The sequence below is a fragment of the Lissotriton vulgaris genome, unplaced genomic scaffold, assembly GCF_964263255.1.
Source record: "Lissotriton vulgaris unplaced genomic scaffold, aLisVul1.2 SCAFFOLD_518, whole genome shotgun sequence".
Classification (NCBI taxonomy): domain Eukaryota; kingdom Metazoa; phylum Chordata; class Amphibia; order Caudata; family Salamandridae; genus Lissotriton; species Lissotriton vulgaris.
In genome coordinates this window covers 779,841-801,312 of record NW_028243238.1, presented here as the reverse complement: position 1 = coordinate 801,312, position 21,472 = coordinate 779,841, and the positions used below count along the sequence as shown (strand labels likewise).

The 21,472-nt window shown below is 40.1% G+C and overlaps 1 protein-coding gene across 1 annotated transcript in view; it reads right to left on the bottom strand.

Moving 5' to 3' along the window:
* LOC147668654 (uncharacterized) overlaps positions 1-21,472 on the bottom strand; it is a 574,419-nt gene that overhangs the window by 56,233 nt on the left and 496,714 nt on the right. Inside the window, exon 26 of the mRNA XM_086948545.1 lies at positions 20,032-20,189. Coding sequence (XP_086804671.1) covers positions 20,032-20,189 — 158 coding nt within the window. The remainder of the gene's footprint in view (positions 1-20,031; positions 20,190-21,472) is intronic.

Sequence of the window (21,472 nt, the reverse complement as noted above, 5' to 3'; positions counted from 1 at the left end):
GATAACGTGTTGGGGAGCAGGTAGAAATTTCATGTCGATGTCTGCAGAATTTTAAATTTAAAACCCTCTTTAATGGTAAAGTTGGATTTTAAATTGCAATTCTGAAAATTCCACTTTTAGAAAGCTGCAATTTCTTTGTCCTATTTGGTACCTGTAGCCTATTTCCTGAGGTACAAGACTAAGTGTAGTTGACCTTTGTGCATTTCTCCCTAATACCCACTCAATAGAGAGCTTGGGTCTTGGCAGGATGGGCCTTCCAAGGTTGGGTAGGGGAGTGGTGATCTGCAAAACCCTACTTGCACTTCAAAGACACTGCCTCAGGTCACACACATGGAACATCACACTCACCTATTGGGCCTGCTGACAGACTGGGACCAGGGCCTGAGGCAGTATATTCTAGACACTTCTGCAAGGGGAAAACTCCAAAAGCTTCTTCCACTTCAAAGTGGTCATCAGGCATAAAAACACCGCTCTCAGATCCATTCTTCAGTTCACTTCCTGACCTGAGAAAGGACTCCCAGAGGACTTCCCTACTGCCTGTGGACGGCTGTTTACTTCAGAGGACTGCCCTGCTGCACCAAGAGGACGGCACTACTACCTGAAGACTGTCCTGTGTCATCAGAGGGCTGCCCTGCTGCTAGAGACCTGTTGGAACCCAAGACTTCCATAGTGACTCCAAGGGCTAGCTAGTTGGTTTCCTAATTAGAGCCTCATGGATGGAAAAGGCTCTAACTATGTTGAACCAACAGCTGTACCCAGTGAGTTTTGACCTTCCAGGTAGTGCATTTCCCGTAATGAACTATTGGAAGTGGTGCTGAAGGTGCCCAAACAGACAAAATCCAAAACTTGGAACTTAGAAAATAGTCTGCCAAAAAGTGCTCTGAGAATCAGGAGGGGACCAGGACCTACTTGCTTACCAATCCCGCCCGCGGGAGACTTTCGACTTCCATAAAAGATACTAAGGGCTTAATTACGAGTTTGGCGGTGGCGTGGTGGATACCGCCGTTCCGGCAGTCTGACGGCAGTATTCCAACCTTGGCGGTCAGACCATAGCAACTCCTCAGCATTTGCCCAGCAGTCTGGGGCAGTAATACGCTGGCGGTGCCGATGCGGCACCACCAAGCATGTTAGGACTTTCCTGACCTCAAGACTTTTGATGGTGGTGATCACGCCATGAAAAGTGTGGCGGTCAGAAAAGTAAGGGGGCACTACATGGCTCCCTGGTGTCCCTGTGCATACGAGTGCATACAGGGGCATATGATGTGCCCTCCTGTGTGCATGCAGCCCAGTTCCTGCACAGCATTAAACTGCAAAGTCCATACCGTTCAAGAACTTGCTTTGGCGCTCCTTTGGTGCTGCAGTTCAAATGCTCATAAATGAGCCTTTCAACTGCACTGCTGCAAGACTGCGGCACGCCAGATCACAAAATGACTCTTAATCTGGTGGGCTGACAGAGGTCGAGTTTGGCCGTCTTGGAGCGGGGTGCTGGCATGGCAGCCCGCTTCAAGACCACCAAACTCATAATCAGGCCCTAAGTCTGAACGTTGAAATCTTCATTGTGACCTCACCCGACAGCTCCTTGGACACTGCTGGCTGCCGCGCCCTGCTAAACTTTACCTTCTCAGACATTTTTGTTCAAAACTTCTTTTAAATCCGAAGGTAAGCGGGGACTGGGCCCAATCCACTTCATGTATCAGACGAGTACGCCATTGTGGTTGGCTATAACTTTCGACTTTGCCCCGGTCTTGTGCAACTAGATGTCAGTAGTTGGTGCTTTAATCTATCTTTAGTTTTTTACTTAAAACTTTACAAACTCATAACTCCGGTTCTACTGATTACATTTGTATTGTTTATTGTGTAAAACAATTTATTAAAATGTACTCTATGTTTGCTGTGGGATTTTTCCTGTGTTGTGTTTCACATTACCTCTAAGTTAAGCCTGACTGCTTTTGTGCCAAGCGAGTAGAGGGTTAAGTACAGGTTAATTCAGTGACTTTTTGTTTCTCCCCCGACAGAGCTTGTGGCTTTTGCCCGAGTAGAGTTTCACCTTTCTCAACCAACACCAAATTCCCCCACAGTGCGGCTTGCTGATAAGCAAACACATTGACAATAACGGTCTACTCTCCTCATTCAATCTGAATTTTGAGCTGGCCACAGCACAGAAACAGAAAGCCTGAAAAGATGCAACAGCCACCACATGCTGAATGAGGGCGATTGCTACAGTCTAGTCTTATTAGATTTATTTGCAGCATTCAACAGTGTCGACCATGACCTCCTCTTTCTTACTGACAACTCCCTGTCTTCAGTTCCTCACATGAATAAAATTGCCCAAGCTTCAAACTTCCACCTTTGCCAACTGAAAAGAATCAATCACCTGTTCCTCAGAAAACAGCTGAAATCAGCTGCACATGTGCTCATCATCTCCAGAATAGACACTGCTAATGCCCTCTTAGTTGGCCTTTGGGTCTGTAATCTGCCACCCCTTAAAGCAGTTTCTCATTCCACCGCACAATTAATCACAGAGAACCAAAGGTTTGACCACATCACACCGATTTTACTGACTATCGACTGACTCTCATTAGAAGCGTGGATACCGTTCTAGTTTGGTTTCCTCACAGACCTTCCTCTTGCCATGACACCCAAGCAACAATCTGATACTCCTCCTCATAGGGATCTCTGACTAACTTTTTTGATCAGCTGCTGTTTAACCATTTCTTCACCTCCTGTTTTTCTTGCCACTTTCCCCTAAATCTCTTATTCTTTGTCCCCCACCCCTCACCCTCTTTGCTTTCTCCTTATTGATCCATCTACCTTGCCACTTGTCTTCGTTTTCTCTCCTTCCCTTCTCTTTTCTTCTCCCACTCTCTTTGTAGCCTAATGTAACTTGTCTGTAAACATACCTTGCATATGTAACTACAGTTATCTGTAAAGTGCTTGAGTAACTTCCTATGCAGTGGCACTTTAGAAGAATAAGCAAATAAATAAAACACAAATTAAAAGAGACCATCACAATACCCAGTTAGAGATCAACTCATCCTCTGTAAATCACCAGCCTAAGGTATGTTTGGAAAGTGCCTGCAGACCATAAATAGGAGGCTGACAGTAGAAAATGAAATATAAATAAAGCATAAAAAATAGTTTTAGTTTTGAGTTTCTAGCCACAGCAATGTTAACCTCCTTGGCCTGCAGCACTTGGGCTTGGTCTGACTCAACTTGTTAAGAACTTGCATACCTTCTTTAACCCCTTCACTGCGGCGGCTATTCCGCCGCAGTGCTAAGGGGGCGGGGCGGCCGCACGGCGGCCGCATGCTGGTGACGGAACTGCTCCGTCACCAGCGTCGGTTGACCTGTGCTTGTGACGGAGCGGTTCCGTCATGGCCCACCCCGCTCAATAGAACGTCAGCGCAGGCGCGAAATTTGCGCTGCGTAGGCGCGCCGAGCGGGCCATGACGGAACCGCTCCGTCATCAGCACAGCTCACCCGTAGCTGATGACGGAGCGGTTCCGTCATCAGCACTTAAGGGGTTAACTAACAATGCTACTTCAGTTAATAGCAGTTCTTCTTAATACAGTTTTTTTTAATTTGTCGTAAGTGAACTTCTACTCTATCTGGCTTAGACTTACATTTTGAACTTTGCTAACAGGGTTTTGTTGGGCTTTCCCCAGTGTCTGTAAAGTACTGACAGTGTGGGGTGGTGTTACAATTGAGAGGGTGAAAGCACCAGAAACATGTATCTCTGATCTTGACCTCAATATTGCTGCTTACTGTGCCCCAATGGTTGTCATGATTCCACCATTGTGGTATTAAGTAGCCCTGTCCTGACCAGCAGTTTACTATGCCACACTCTGTGACACTGCAACCATGATCAACTTTACCCTCCAATCCTGTTTTCTAAACTGTCGTACTGGTGCATCCCAGCCCTTGTAGCCTTTTCCCTTCTTTAAAGATTGAAGATATGATTTCCTGAGAGTAGAACCACGTTAGCCCAACAGATTCAACTACAGATCTGATATGTACATTATTGCTTATTTATGGATTATAAACGAGGGGGTGAGCAAGGATAAGTGCTCATAAAATTAAAGGACTCTGTTCCAAAAAAGTGTAGAGCAAGGAATCCTAGGTAAATCCTTGAAGCTATGGCTCCAAGGAATAGACCTTTCTCGGAGAAAATTTAAGGGAACTAATTAAGTAGTGCCTAACCATATTAAAGTCAGGAAAACAAGCAGTAGAAATAAAATTCAAAAGCAATTCAGAACAGAGGAAAGAAATCAATACATAAAACACATCCACAATGTCAACATTAAGGAATTCTTGATGTAAATGTCAAAGACACCCCTTAGAAACAATAGGAAGGTAAAAGTTACAATGTTGGCCTATGGGGTGAGGGTTACTCAGTGACTTTTCATGCCAACTTCCATAGAGCACCCGTCAGCTAAATAATGATTGGTTATATGTCCCATGAGTACCGCAAGAAATTTCCCACATTCAGTAAATCCCTCTATTGAAGCATGTCCTGCAATATTCAGGCAGTTTCGAAAATGGTAGAAGGAAAATCCAGCAGTCTGAACTCGCTGAGTTCACCCTTTGGCTGCCCCATTCAAATGTTCAGCCAATCTCTCCCTCCATTGCAAATCCTACCCAGACTGAATCTATGCCCAGGGAAGTCCCTGGGGTGAAAACAGTCGCCATAACTAAGAGAGGGCCAACATAAAATACAGGCCCACACCAGTAGTATAAATGCAGTACTATTGTAGTTTCTGACTGTCATTTATGTGGTCAGTTAGTGTCATATTTTTTTCCAATCTCCTCAAATTCCTAGGATAAATGGATGTGAAAGTCACTGTAATTACCCTACCCCCATCTTCCTACCAGGATTCTTCCAGCAGGTACCTGCCACCAAAAAGCCATTTGTTCCCTAGGAGGTCCCTAATGGGTATCATTCAGACTTCCTCTCTGGTCTGGGGAAATCTAATTACAATCACTGGTGTCAGTGGGTGCCTGCCTGATCCAATTAGGAGGCTACTGGGACTCAGGTTGCAACCCATAACTTGTATAGAGATCATATTTGGGGAATATACACCAAACCTAATATCACCAGTATATTACATTTTGTAATAAATAGCAGATTGCCAGGAAGATGGATTTACTAGTCCTTCCCTAAAACAAGTTATGGGAACATGATGATCATACTTAAAATCAGCATTCCTCCCTCAAAAAAGGTACTACAGCCTACATAATAAACAGCGCTTTTGAATTCTATTACCGATGCAACATGCCATACTCATGTTTGGTAACTCTCACTTCTATAGCCTTATAGCCCGCCGTAGCGGGCTATACCGGCTATTAAAGGCCCGCTGAATCGTTAAAGGGCAGAGCCGTTCTATTAGAACATTCTGCCACCGCAGTTCTAACAAATTAAACAAAGGGTTCTCAAGCTCGAGGAGATATAAATCCCCTCGAGCTTCGAGAAGCCTTTGTAGAACATTGGAATGTTGCTCTGCGGGCCTTTACCGGCCCGTAGAAGCAGGGAGCACTCCATTGTCTGCAATGGAGCTCCCAACATTCCAATGTTCTAATACACATTAAACATCTAGGCCATGTGGACTGCAAGGCAATATTTACAGATGACTTAGCTTTTGTGAGAAGTGGGATTTTAAACATGCCTACTGAGTTTATTATGAAATGTGCTTTTTGTTGCTTAGCTTCCACCAGTGAGGGCAGCAGGGGGAGCTCTGATACTATGCGTGTAATCACGCATGTGGGTGCGGCACATCCACACTTTAGCTTACATGTGATATTTGAATTCTATGTCTGGGATGCAGTTTATGTATTACTGTACTGTGGCTGTACCTAAAATTATATGTCAATTTTTACCTGTCCAAACACATGCTTGAGAGCTGTTTAGCAGACTCCCTGTGTTCAGAATCGAAATATGCTAGCATGTCCAGTAGAAACAAATCCTACAGTGCACAAAAAATACGTTTTTTAAAATCTCAGATAGCATTGAGTTGTCCTTTTAAATCACCTCCTTTTCAACAGTTTTCCACTCTGCTTCTGACTCATGTAGTCATCATTTTATCATGAATTTTAAATGACTAAGTATGATATGGGTATGTTTATCTTCATATACAAACTGTGAAATCAAATGCTAGAATTGAGCAAAGGTAGTGACTCGTAATTTAACTAATAAAATCAGCATTGACAAGGTCCTGGGGTGTGTATGTACAATGTTAAAAATAATATGAAAATACAACTTCAATTCAGATATCAATCTCTTTTTCTGCCTACGTGTGTATTTGTCTTCCTGTATTTCAAGCTGCCTAGTCAACCCCCCCCCCCCCCCTCTCCGTTTTCAATGCATCATATTTCCTCTGCACTCAGATCTCTCCACTGGCGTCATGTGAAGAAAATTGAGTTATTTAAAGCATTATACACATATAAAGGCATGCATGCATGCCACGGCAGTGAAAATAAATGTGGTACAACAACTCATGTTATTTAAAGGAACTGTACTAACAAACACACATTCACACATTTAGTAGGACAGTGCAAAGTTCAAATGTCAGTTTCTTACCACATTAACATGAAATTTACATAATAAAATCATTGTTTTCTATCTCACAGATTACAGGGCACAACCAGGAGCACCACTCTTTCTATAATGACATGGTCTCTTCAACGTGGTTTAACATTACTGAACAGATTTAACCCCTTCCAACCTTGTTTTGTTTCAATATCTTTCGTTAAAACAAGCGCACATACATAATGGCATGGCATCAACCCTCTATGCACATGCTATTTATTAGTACGATTAAGGGAGATGAGAGCCATCACTACCCACTCAAGACTTTGCCTCATGTGAGTCAAGGCCCCACCCCACATTTTATCTTTATCTATGTACGCTTATGTCTATATATTTACAAATCTGTTTTTTGTAATAATTATTTCTATTTTTTTAAATCACAGTGAGACTGACAGCTAGTGTAAAACTACGACACTTTCAAGCCCCTACAAGTTCACCTAGTTAAATCTGGTAAAAATCGTGGAGAGAAACGCCGCAACATTCTGAGTTTTGGTGCTCGGAAGGTGGTAAATGTGGGTGTACTTGTAAAGCGCACTGCGACTCCATGGAGTATCCTGGCGCTGAAGACCGCTGGGGAACCCGTCCTGGTTTTCCCTGTGAGATTGTCCCTTTCTGGGTATCTCCAAGGTGAAACCAGGCATCCCCAGCGTCTGTGGGGGGCCGTTGTAGAGATGAGGCAAGCTTAATGGCCAGAGTTGCCGAGTGTGTTCCCTGGCTAGAGTAGGCACCGAGGCGGGAATTATCGAGTCCGTTTGACCCTGGTCCATGACCCTGCCGCGTCGGGAATTGCACCCTGGTCTCGGGCCGTTCTCTGCTTACGGGTCTGCCGCCTCTAACCAGCGAGCCACACCACTCCACACCAGTGAGCCACACCACTCCACTGGTAAAGCATGTGGCAATACTGCACTATCGAGCATTGCAAGGTGTGGACCATATAACTGGGAGGTTAAAATCATTAGGTAACTACTGCACCTGCCATGATCTGTATTTGCATACTGTATTACCTACAGACTTGTATCCATGATATAGCTAAACTCCCACAGTCTCAATTAAGTCAAGTGAATCCACCATTGAGCAGGAGTCCTACCTCCACCCAAATACCAGAGAAAGATTTACTTTATTACACAATGGCTGCCATGCCAACAACTGGTTTTCCATTGAGGTTGGTTCCGCTTCTATGGAGAGAGTCACCACAAAGCATATCTCAATTATGGCAATTCTACCATGATGAAATATCTGCCATCTTGTGTGCACAGAGGGGTACTGCAATACATTGTAATGCAAATCTACCACTTAAGAGGATTATACATTTCAAATACCAAACTTGGATGGCATGTTTGGAGACTTCTCCAGTATGTTTGTGACACTTGTTAGCTCACTGCAAGGAAGACTGCCAAGAGCTGCATGGCCGTCTTTCTTGGTGCTGTCCCCTCTGAAAAGAAGACCAGCCACCCCAACCAGGTGGATGGTCTGTCAACATATTCGGCAGTGTAACTAACTACAAAAGAAACACCCAATGGCAGAGCTTGTGGGGCAGTGGAACACCATGTTGAAATGATGCTAACTCTGGTATACACAGAGTAGGATGCGCATGTCATTTTAGGCACACGGAATTAAGTTACCGTAGCATTTTCAAGGAGCTCAAACTTCACCAGTCAAGCAAGTAACAAGACTTCCTTCAATGAGGGATACATTTATGGCAGCATGTTATAGTGAAGTGTAAACAAGAACAAACATCTCTACATTGTATAAAATATTTTTTGATAGACGGTCCTGGATGCAACTTCATCAGCACATTGTGCTCCTATAGACTATTTCACAATTACCAATGGCATATTGAAGCAGCCATGGAAGCATCTAATCAGCAATATTGACGGAATTGTGCATTCCTGGTCATATTTTAGAAACACAGTTGAAAGGCTATCATGTTAAGCCTCTTTGCATTATAATTAGCAACTGGTCTCACCGGGCAGATGGGAAGATGGCAAATATCACCTCCAACATGGAGAGGGAGAAGGTTATGCCAGGCCAATAAAGACGGGGTCAAAAAGGCGGGAGTAAAAAGTGATATTGGCGTAGCGAGGAGATATCTGAAAATCAGCGTAACTCCATTTGCTGCACATTGGAGTATTTGAGCAAAAGTGAGAGCTGCATCGGTTTGTAATGAGAGAAAGACAGGATATTCAAATACATAGGCCCCTATTATGAGTTGGTGGTTACATTTCAACATGTTAGCACAGATATTGGAATCCTGACTACTAGGATTTTGTTTCGTCTGATTAATTTCGGCAGGTCAAACCTGCCAACGCTTATTGGTGGAAAGGTACCTGGTAAATGCCAGGATATTAGATTTTTGCAAAATCTGAATGTTATTCCTCATTATTGGAGGAAAACTTGTAATTAAGTGGTATTTATCGCACCTGGTAAATTCTGACTCAGTGGAGTCGGATTTTACCTGGTACCAGAGAAAGTGTCTCCCTGAGGGCAGAGGAGCGTCGCCCTTCCACTATCAGTGTAGAAAAATTGAATAATAAAATGGTAATAAAACAAATGTATTAACATTTTATTTTTCATGCTGGCAGCAGCCGAGTCTGGGAGCGGGGCCAGCAGCAAGGAGGAAAATTGTGCACTTAAGTTTAAAGTGTGCATGTCACTTTGGCTGGCAGGCTTGCGAAGATCATCCTGACATGCGCACTTTAAACAATCCAAACTGAGCTGTCTGGGAAACAAGCAGAGCCCCCTAGTGCTTAAATTAGCATTGAACCACTGCACTCCAGTCAATCCTGGTGCTTCTATCACGCTGCCTGTGCAGCATAAGAGCAGCGCCAGGATTGGTAGAGGGGAGCCACCAACTGCCAAGAGGAAGAAAAGGAATACGAAACACAAGGCAGGAGGTAACTGACTTTTTTTTTAAAGTTAATTTAACTCACTGAAATGCACTGTGAGCCTTCTGCATAAAGCCTAATCTACAGAGCAAAATAAATTTCACCCAGAAGGGAGGCTTACTGTCCGTATGGAATGAAGGCATCAATTCAAGTTTGAACCATGTGGATCAAAGAAGAAAGGGTTATGGATTTGATGGAGCAGGGTTTTGCGTAAATAAAACCTTCTCTAATTGAACCCTCAGTAACATAAATTAACAGTATGCTGTGAAGATTTTTATTAATAAGTGCTAAAATAAGGGGAAAGGCTTTTGCGCATGTGTAAACTAGTGTGTGTACTAATGCAGGAAAACTAGGCCGCAATTGTTTTTTAGCTTTCAGAAAAATAAAAAAGACTAATGCTGCTTTTGGGCACATTAATAATATTCTGATAGGAATATCATGGGTTGTGCATGGGATAGTGCTAAGCTCGGATGGTGCGCAATGAAATTTCATTTCATGAAAATAATAAAGGTTTTAGTTTCTTTTCTGTAGAAAATACAAGCATGGGCTTACTTTCCTGCATGTCAGTTTGGGGTTAATATTTGCTGAAAGAAATTACGTGAATTAAAATGGGCTTTGAATGAAAAGATAGAACGCAAAGGCATGAAAATGACCTTCTTGATGGGCTGTGTGTCTGCCAAGGCTACGGAAAAGAAAGTGTGCAACTTCCTTCACGAGATGGCAGAAGCAAACAATGAAAGCGTAGAGACTTGCAACATGAAGGGAAGGGAAAAAAATATGTACTATGATTGTATTCAGAATTGTTTCCTGAGAAGGATCTGTTGTAATGCCTAAAGTCTAAAACAATACAACAGTGAATAAAGTGATTACAATGAGAGTGTTATGACAGAACACCGCCATTATTAGCCAATGATTGACAGAGTTTAGTAAGATATTGAAATAAATGTGGGATGACCATTTTAGTTTTAGGGTATAATTGAGGTGCCCTGGGGGGTGTGGTTTTAGGGTCGGCTGGTGTTTAGCTAGCGGGAGATCGTCGCTGTCGTCAGTTTGCTGTTTCCAGATAGAGGCCTACCTGTTTCCTGATTACTGACTTAATCTTTGCTGCTCGACTCTTCTCGAGTGGCCTACTGCCTTTTTTGGCCAGGAGGGTAGATTTCCCTGATTCTTACTTGGATTACTATAGATAATCTCCTGAATTTGTATAATCATTTGCAAATGTATTTTGTCTCTGAAACTTTTCTCTCTTTGCCTATCCACTCCTTCAATGCACTGTTTTTTTTGTTATGACGTTGTTCCTTTACAATGCTAATGTTTTCTCTCCGTGATAATCTATGATTTGCATTCATATGACTGCACTTGATGAGCATTTGATTTCACATTATTTACGATATTCATTATAAATTATATACTGAGTCTTTTATTATTTAGTAGTTATTGATAGGTACATAATTTTTGTCATCAACTTCTCAACGAATACAATTCATCACAATAGTCATATACAAATTGAAAGGAGAAATATAGATTCTGTATTGTATGTTGGTAAATGGGGTATAAACCTACATCACACTGAGCCCCAGCATGAAGGGATTAGTTGGGTAGTGTAAATGGGCCTATGTTTATGAAAATTTATCGATCCCTGATTGCTGGATCAGATGTGTTTTCAAAACATACATCAAAGAAGAAGGAATTATGAGCGTGTTTTGCCAAAGAGATTATTGTTTGAAGAAGGTCTTTAATTGGGTCCAAAACAATAAATCAGGAGGATCTTTGGGGGTATAGCTAGGCAATGTTCTGTGGCTTTGCACACACACTATGTGGAGAATTCTTTAGGATAGGAGAGGTTTAGACCTCTGAGTCTTACATTCCATGCTTTATTCTCGTTGTATCACTTTATGCAATGCAATACTTATTTTTAGAAACTTCTACTGAAGCTTCACTCTGACACCTTTCTCTGTATTTTATGAATCTGATTGAAGCTAGTTTAGCATTTTCAGTAAAGTTTGATTGGGAAATTAGAACTCTTTATGCATCATAGACAGGATGATCGGACTTTTCAAACTTCTCATTCAGCTGTGCTTCTTTTACCTTGTACCACTGCTACTGATGTTCTCCTTGGTTATTTACTATTGAGAATTAATTTAGTTCATAGAATTTGAAATCCTTTGATAATTCTGTATTTCTATGCAATGAATCTTAGAATGATTTATAGTACTTTGGCTTTGAATTTATGATACATCTATCTTTAACCTGGCTTCCCGACTTTGAGCTTTGATGTATAGCCAAATAGGCTATGCTGTAATTGTGAATTTGAATTGAAACCCAACTCCTTAATTCCTCAAGCTCCCTGAAAAGAACAGAGTCAACAGTGACAAAAAGGTACCAAACCCCTCTGCTGGAGCATATCCAAAAACAGTTAACTATTCAGAATGTATAAATAGCAAACATATTATATTGCTTATAAAATTAGCAACACAACAATGTCAGGCTACAAAAACCTGCTACTTCACATATCTTTTCCAACTGAATAATATAGCAACTTATGTCCTTAAATTTGTGATATTTTCTCTTGTGCTTAGCACATTCTTATGACCAAAAGTCACATGTTATGACATCACAGTTAAGCTCTGTTCATGCAATCATTATTCGGTATATAATAACCCTGAACACTAGTTCAGGCTTACAGCCTTCCTTCCATATTTTATCTGCCCTCTAAATAATTGTTTCCAGGTCAGTATAATCTAAGTGTCTGGCGTAGTCACACGATGACATCAGTCACCCGGTGTCACTGCTTGCCATTATTTCAGAACTATTTGCAGCACAGAACAACTTCCCCACCATTGACTACTGCCCACTAATAACCATATTAAGCCATGGTCATGCCCAACTGGTGACCAGAATTCCCACTGAGCTTGTAAAACCTCTCTTCTACCAAAGACTCAAGTGAAAAATTCCCTCTCCTATCACCATTGTAAAATTTCATGCGTTCCCCATGAACCTGTTGATGTTTGTCCCCTTGTAATGACCTCAGCAAGACCCTTCCTCTCTCCATTGCTTTGGCCTGACCAGCTCTCTCTCCATGGCCTTAGAGTGCCTTTCTCCGTGATTATGTGAGCAAAGCTACTTCTCCTCCCTCATGAGCCTTGCGACTCTTTCCACTTCCCTACAACCATGGTGAGCCCACCTCATCCACTTGAACAAACCAGCATCACCACCCATTTGAGCCACAATCACTTCTATTCATCATCTTGCGGACTTATTTTGCTGATATTCTTATGAGTGCTGTCCTAGATGAGTTCTCTCTGATATTTACCAAACCCTGGGGAGCCCATGTCTTGAACAGTGGGAGGTGATGGTGAGAAGGGGGATCTTTTCTCGAATCGCAAACTATTTACCCTCGAGGAAGCCCAGCAAATGTTTCAAGTGGCCACTACACAGTTTTTACACTGTGGCAGGCTGGGGATGGAAATCTAGGACATAAAACGTCTGAAAAGCTTCTGTTAATAGTAGACATGGCTACAAATTTTAAAAAAAGAATTGCACACCTGTATAGGACAATGGGGGAGCATGCACAGACTAAACAACATAAGGCTAAAACAAGAGGCTGTATAAGAAAAACCACCACAGAAGAATGGGATAAGGTCTGAAGGATGGTGGTGACCACGCCTAATAGTGCAATAGTCAAACTATTGCATTTCCATACATCACAACCAAACTACTCAACACCGATCATGCTAAAAATAAATGAATAACACCAAACAGGATAAGTGTTCTAAATGGAGTTAGGAGATGAGAATTTCTACCATATGGTATGGAGATGTCCACATACAGTTAAATATTGTATAGTGATTTGAGGTTGTAGTAGGTATCAATTTACAGTTTCCAAAATGTGTCTACTGCGTAGATATACTTTTAAAACAAACAATAAAATTAAAAAGAAAGCCATTTTACAAGCTCAAGACAAAATTGCTATCAAACTGATGTGTTCAGAGCCACATGCTATTTCAGAATGGTTAGTGGATGTCAATGATTGGTCTACAGTGGAAGGAATAAGGTTATCATATGTTAGGAAGATTGGCAACATGGACATTTTTCTTGAAAGATCTTTTTCCAGGATGATAAAAACAGAAGGAACATGGTTAAAATATGCTAACAATGAAAGTGCAATTAAGAAGTACTAAGTATTGACAAGATTGTTTCTGAATTCATGAAGTTCAGGGTACTACAAAGACCGTCTCTGGAACTGTTCTACAACAATAAACAGATTAATTTAGAAGTACAATGTATCGAAACGTCAGAATGGACAATAGTCGAAGTCAATACTATTGATTATTCATTTTCTTATTAATTCTTTGTTCTTAAGCTATTGTTCCACTGTTTTTTAAATATATTCTATAATCTGATGAACAACACCAAATAATCACAATAAAAAGCTAATAAAATAGTTGTTCTGGGTTCACCATGAATGAAATATATACAGTTCATAACTAGAGCATAACTATACTGGCAGTACATACAAAAATACTGAAACAGTTTTAAGGAAACACAATTTGATCAAATTGACTGGTTATACATTATATTATTCTAAAGGTTATCTCTACAGCGTACGTCTACAGTAATGTCATAGAACTAGATAACCAAACAGACCAAATGATGTCACATTGTGGTTAAATACATATGTTTTAACAGTTCTTGAATGGGCAAGGGAAAACTCAGTGAGTCAGTGGACCAGAGTTCAAGGTTGCCAAAGATTTACATAATTTAACATACATGGTACTAAGCATTTGGTGATTGTGAGCTCCTATGGAAAACATCCTTGTGTGTCTGGAAAGGGGAGACGTTTAGAAGAAACAGGGGAGACAGAGCACACGCTTCTGTGGCTTGCTTTGTCTAATCAGAACCTTGCAGATTGGTATCTTTATACTACTAAATAACGCTAAGGCACCTAATTCTTTGTGGACAATATGTTGCACAGTGTAGCGGAATAGCTACTGTAGACAACAGAAGAAACATATTTCCAAAGACAATTACCCTCTTTATGTGGGAAAACATACTGCAGACTCCTACTGACTTGGAGAAACTGATCCATTTGTAGGCAGATTATATATAACTCAACATCAAAACCTCATATGTACAGGTCATCCTCACCCTCCACCACATTCTTACCATACTTAAACTCTGGATATCTCACAACTTCCTGTCTCTAAAGGGGACATTTATGATTTTTCCCTGCAAACACAGAATCATACTTGATCTAAACTTGACAGATATCCTGAAAGGAGTTTTCTATGCCTCATCCCAATCACCAAGTTTTCTAACTTCCATCTACTTCACTTCAAACACTCCTCCGGCAGTCTACCTAAAAATCAACAAATTGTACTTTCTTGACTTCATTCTAGATACGTCATCCTGTTTTGTATCCCACAATCCTCACAGGCTTCCATCAAAGCGGCACGTCACTCAACCACTAAGCTACGGTTTTTGTTAGGCAAATATCTTCCTATCACATCCATTCTTAATGGATTACATTGACTTCCCATCACTGCAAGGATCAATTTCAAAATAGAGTGAAACAACTGCAAAGGCAACAATCTAAATTCTTCCACATACTCAGCTGAGCTACTTAACACGTTAGGAGGACAAAATGTTCTGAAACGTGGATCCTTAATATTCTACTAAACACCAACATTTAAAACATATCACATGCAAAATAAATCGTTCTCTGGTGCAGCAGTGTCCGTTTGGAATTAGCTGCCTGAAGATCTAGGAACAGCACCATCTTTCCTGACATTCAAGAAATTGCTGAAACTCACCCATTCCATTTACACCTGAATGAGCCAATCCTCAGTTAAAGTATTTTAACCCATTTCAAACTGTTATAATCTCATACCATCAGCTGTTCCTATTGCAGTGCTGAAGTACTGTTTCAGATTATCTGGATTTGGTGCCCAACCAATTCAATACCCCCACTGTGACTGTTGACAAATTACTGATACACTGGTTTATTGTCAATTGATCTTTCGCAAATACTAGCTCTCGGTAAAATGTATTAATGCATTGTGGTGAATGAGTGGTATACAAATGCAAACATTAATATATATATACATGTGTGTGTGTGTGCGTGTGTATATATATATATATTACCTACTGGCGGTCGCCAGTAGGTATATATAGTTAGGATTTTTTCTCTATGGGATTTTTGAAAATTCTACGTCTAATAACTTTTGCGTTTGTGGACGGAATTGGCAGAAATTTTCAGGAAAATTGAACATTTTGTTTCTGAGCAGCCCCTGACAATTTGGGGGGGTTTCATCAAGGGGGGGCCGAGAAAAAAGGGGGGTCCCAAAACGCGTTTTTCCCATGTTAATTTCCATAGGGCGGTTGGCCTCACTTTTAGCTCGAACGGCTGAATGGATTTGCACGAAACTTGGCAAAATTGTAGGGACTGTTAGCCCGATGTGCCTTTGCTAGGTCTCAATATATGTGCTCCAGTGGATTTTGAGTAATTTAGGTTAAAAAAAAGATATATATCTGGGCGGAGCCTAACCACACATCTGATCTGATTGGCTGTCAGCACTTCATCCAAGAAGTGTTGGCAGCCATCTTGGGACCAATATACATGATAGCACCTCATTAAAAAGCATTGTAGTTAATAGAGGGTTTTAGGACTTTAGTTACATTATAAATCATTTGTTGATAGTACCATACTCATTTTAGGAATTGTGGTGGGTTCTAAGGTGATTTTACCATGTGAAAAAACCTTCTGCTGTGATATCATGAATATTGTTTGAAAGAAAACTAATATCTCATGATTTTCCCACAGTGGTTTGGAAGGGGATCTATAAGCTAAACTGAAAGCATATTTTCTGTAAATTCACATTATCTTTCTCAGTCATGTGAAAATGAAGTCTGACATTCTCAGTAAAACATGTACATCCAACAAGGACAGAGACTGTCAGTTGATTCCTTTGTGTTCTACTGCAGCCTCCTGGAGTGTTCTAAAGAACAACTAGTGCGCTAACAGTCCTACTTATTACAAAGGTATGGCACACCTGAAGCCATCTTGATTGGAATAAAGTGGTAACTCTTAAAACATTTAATTTAAAAAGAAACAACATGAGGGGGTATATTTTGCCATAGAAAGTATGATTAGTGCTGCAGAATGAAAAATTAGGGCACATTTTGAGTGACTTCTCAAATCCTTTTCTATTTCATTAAAACATTCTGACATGCAGTCTCCCAAAATGGCCACCAGAGACAAAAGAGCCCAAATGTAGCCCAAATATCACCCAGATGTAGCCCAAGTATAGCCCAATGACAGAATGTCCCAGAGTGTTCTAAAGAACAACTAGAGCGCTAACAGTCCTACTTATTACAAAGGTATGGCACACCTGAAGCCATCTTGATTGGAATAAAGTGGTAACTCTTAAAACATTTAATTTAAAAAGAAACAACATGAGGGGGTATATTTTGCCATAGAAACTATGATTAGTGCTGCAGAATGAAAAATTAGGGCACATTTTGAGTGACTTCTCAAATCCTTTTCTATTTCATTAAAACATTCTGACATGCAGTCTCCCAAAATGGCCACCAGAGACAAAAGAGCCCAAATGTAGCCCAAATATCACCCAGATGTAGCCCAAGTATAGCCCAATGACAGAATGTCCCAGAGTGTTCTAAAGAACAACTAGAGCGCTAACAGTCCTACTTATTACAAAGGTATAGCACACCTGGAGCCATCGTGATGGGAATAAAGTGGTAACTCTTAAAACATTTAGTTTAAAAAGGAACAAAATGAGGGGGTATATTATGCAATAGAAGGTATTATTAGTGCTGCAGAAAGAAAAATTAGGGCACATTTTGAGTGACTTTTCAAATCCTCTTCAATTTCATTAAAAAATTCTGACATGCAGTCTCCCAAAATGGCCACCAGAGACAAAAGAGCCCAAATGTAGCCCAAATATCACCCAGATGTAGCCCAAGTATAGCCCAATGACAGAATGTCCCAGAGTGTTCTAAAGAACAACTAGAGCGCTAACAGTCCTACTTATTACAAATGTATGGCACACCTGAAGCCATCTTGATTGGAATAAAGTGGTAACTCTTAAAACATTTAATTTAAAAAGGAACAAAATGAGGGGGTATATGTTGCCATATGAATTATGATTAGTGCTGCAGAAAGAAAAATTAGGGCACATTTTGAGTGACTTCTCAAACCCTCTTCAATTTCATTAAACAATTCTGACATACAGTCTCCCAAGATGGCCACCAGAGACAAAAGAGCCTAAATGTAGCCCAAATATCACCCAGATGTACCCCAAGTATAGCCCAATGACAGAATGTCCCAGAGTGTTCTAAAGAACAACTAGAGCGCTAACAGTCTTACTTATGACAAAAGTATAGCACACCAGAAGCCATCTTGATTGGAATGAAGTGGTAAGTCTGAAAACACTCAATTTAAAAAGGAACTACATGAGGGGGTTAATTTTGCCATAGAAAGTATGATTAGTGCTTCAGAAAGAAAAATTAGGGATCATTTTGAGTGACTTCTCAAATCCTCTTCTATTTCATTAAAAAAATTCTGACATGCAGACTGAAACATGCACTTTGAATACCAGCAGCAGACGTCCCTGGTGAGCAGTAGCTTTACTACAGTGATCTAATGTGCAACTAGAGTGCTAACATTCAGAATTTATGGCAAATGTGTGACACATCTGAATGCCTTCTTGATGGAACCAAAGTAAACAAGCATTGAAAATGCAATAGATCTCGCCCTCGTTTAAGTTAAAGCCATTCTGTTTGTAATGAGGTGGCTTTTTAGCTTTGCTTTTATTAGTGTTTTTTCAACTTTCATGTAAATAACATGCATCTGTATGCATATAAGTATATGTATGCATGCATTTATGTTTGTATTTATATAGATATACAGATGATATATGTTTATATATGTATGTATATATATATATTCACTGAAAAAACCATAGGCTATAGACCATATTTAGTTAGGAATTAGCATTTACAAAACCTTGAAAATTCACTGAAAAAACCATAGGTTATAGACCATATATAGTTAGGAATTCGCATTTACAAAACCTTATTTTACTCACACAAAACCATTGAAATTCCATATATAGTTAGTTGCACTAACTATATATCGCGCACCCGCAATCCACTGCTGATGATGTCACATATTACATCATTCATGACATGGTCAGTGAGATCACTGATGACATCACTGATGACATCTCAAATGACATCACTGATGACATCACTGATGACAACATCCAGTGACTGTATGTTTCTGTAAAGTTAAAATATGTCTTACATATTGAAGAATGAGTGGATGTATAAGTGTCTGGATGAAGGATTTAGTAGGTGCATGACTGACTGTATGAGTGAGTGATTAAATGTGTCTCACTGAGTGCATGGGTTAGTGACTAAACTGTCTTAATTTGTGCATCATTATGTCTGTTGTTCTGTAAACTGTTGCATGTGTTGATAAGTAGCTATATGAGTAACTATATGGGTTATTGATTGGTTGCCCAAGTATTTGTATGGGAGACTGAGTGTGTGTGTGGGTGGCTGGGAGGTGTATGACTCTGTGCATAGATGTGTGAGCAGTTCATTCACTAGATGTATGGTTTCAAAAGTGCATGTGGAAACAGCTGTATGGGCGGTTGACTGAGTGTATTGGTGAGTGAATGGATATCTCAGTGCTACATGTCAAAGTAAGTACATATGTAAAACACAGTACATGTGAGAGTTGACATATATAAATAACTGTGCATAAGAGCCAGTGAATGTGTGAGTGGCTGTATGGATCATTGTGAACTTGTATCAGGGATTGTATAAGAGAGTAAATATGTGTTAGTATATGTTTGAATAAGTAAAGTTTGTATAACTGTATAGTTGAGGAAATGGAGGTGTGATTGATTCTTTGCATGACTGACTAGGTGTGTGAGTAACTCCATGGATGAGTGACAGTCTGTGAGTGTCTGTTTACACTGATTGTATCTAAGGTTATATTAGAGTCTGAAGAGGTTCATCGTATTATCACATGAATGATATCATCAGTGATGTGATCAGTAATGTCAAATGAGATGTCATCAGTGATGTCATCAGTGATGTCATTTGAGATGTCATCAGTGATGTCATTTGAGATGTCATCAGTGATGTCATCAGTGATGTCACTGACAATGTCATGAATGATGTAATATGTGACATCATCAGCAGTGGATTGCGGGTGCGCGATATATAGTTAGTGCAACTAACCATATATGGAATTTCAATGGTTTTGTGTGAGTAAAATAAGGTTTTGTAAATGCGAATTCCTAACTATATATGGTCTATAACCTATGGTTTTTTCAGTGGATATATATATATATATATATATATATATATATATATATATATATATATATATATATATATATATATATATATATATATATATATATATATATATATATATATATATATATATATATACACATACATGCTCACATATACACACACACACATATACACACAATCATATATATACACACACACACACTTGTGTACCTGTACTGTCTTTTGCTTTCCTTCTTCTTGCATGAGCCTCCGGAATTGGGTGATCTTGGTCAGTAAGTCCATTTCGCAAGGAGGGCCTGTCTTTGTAATCTGCCCTTATTCGATCTTTGATAAATCCAGTATCAAGGTTCCAGATGACAAAATGGTCTCTGAAAAGGCAAGGTCACATATCATTTTCCTATCAACACTTGACTTAAGTACTTTGCATTCTTGCAAAATACATCATTCATGCAATTTAGCTGTACAAATGATTAAAGTAACTTAACCTTCAATGAACATGAAGAGCTAGAGCTTGTTTTATTGATAGTCATTCATTCGTTACCGCAATTCAGCTATAACTAAGACTAAAACATAAAACGTAAGATCACTATTATTATATACCATGTTACCAATTGGATGTGGGTACAGTGTGTACGTCTTTCTCACATAAGAAATTTCACTGATGGACCCTTCATCACTTTTACCTTCTCTGACCATTGAGCCCTAAACCTGGGGTAAACTGAGTTTAAAGTATTAAACCTTCAAAATGCTGAATTATTTGTAAATTTCTCAAAAGGATCTAAAGTGGTATGTCTGTTCCAAAAACAGGTCACTTTTTGAACTAACATGGAATTTACCATAAGAACATTTCCCCGTGTATAAATATGAAACTACGGGCACAGTGGCCTTTCTGTGATTCAATGTATTTTCTTAAATTAGTGAACTTTCATTCGGTTTGGAAATTTAGGCTAGAATGCATGCATCCAGTGGGCATTTTTCAGTGCTGTGAATATTCGCAATTGTTTGCAATCACCAGAAAAAAAAGAAAATGCATCTCAAACTATTTAAGATTTTTTTTAAATGTGAGGAGCTATCAAACCCAATGGGCAGTGCTAATCACTCCTCAACTCTGCCCATGCATACAAACGTTGAGAAGAAAGAAAGGAAAAAAAGCAGTGCATCTCTTTTCCACCTAGCAAAAGTGATTATGGAGTGGCGACCTATGACCTTAACTTTCGATCCCATACTGGCGGTCCAGACTCGACCTTAACTCCAACCACTCCATCACTTGTGGAAATGGTTAATGAGAGCTAAAGCAAATAGTGATGAAGTATGTGGACACGCACATTTTCATTATTGATGTGAGATTGTACATTATGTACATTAAGTTATCTGCTTGTTGGAAACAGTGTATAGTAGGGCAGGAAATAAAGTTAATTCTTTAATGATGGGTGAGTGTTGGAAGTGAGGGTCCTTATCCCTCACCGCCGCCACCAAATGCTGGAGGCGGGAGTCCCCGACCCCTCGTTTCAATGTTAGGCTAAGTAAGGACATCGTCTGAGATAGCCCTGCTCACCCCATTAGTAGCTTAGCACGAGCAGCCAGGCTTATTTCCAAGGCACAAGTGTACAATATGTGCAACCACACTCCCAGCAACCCAATGATGTCACCA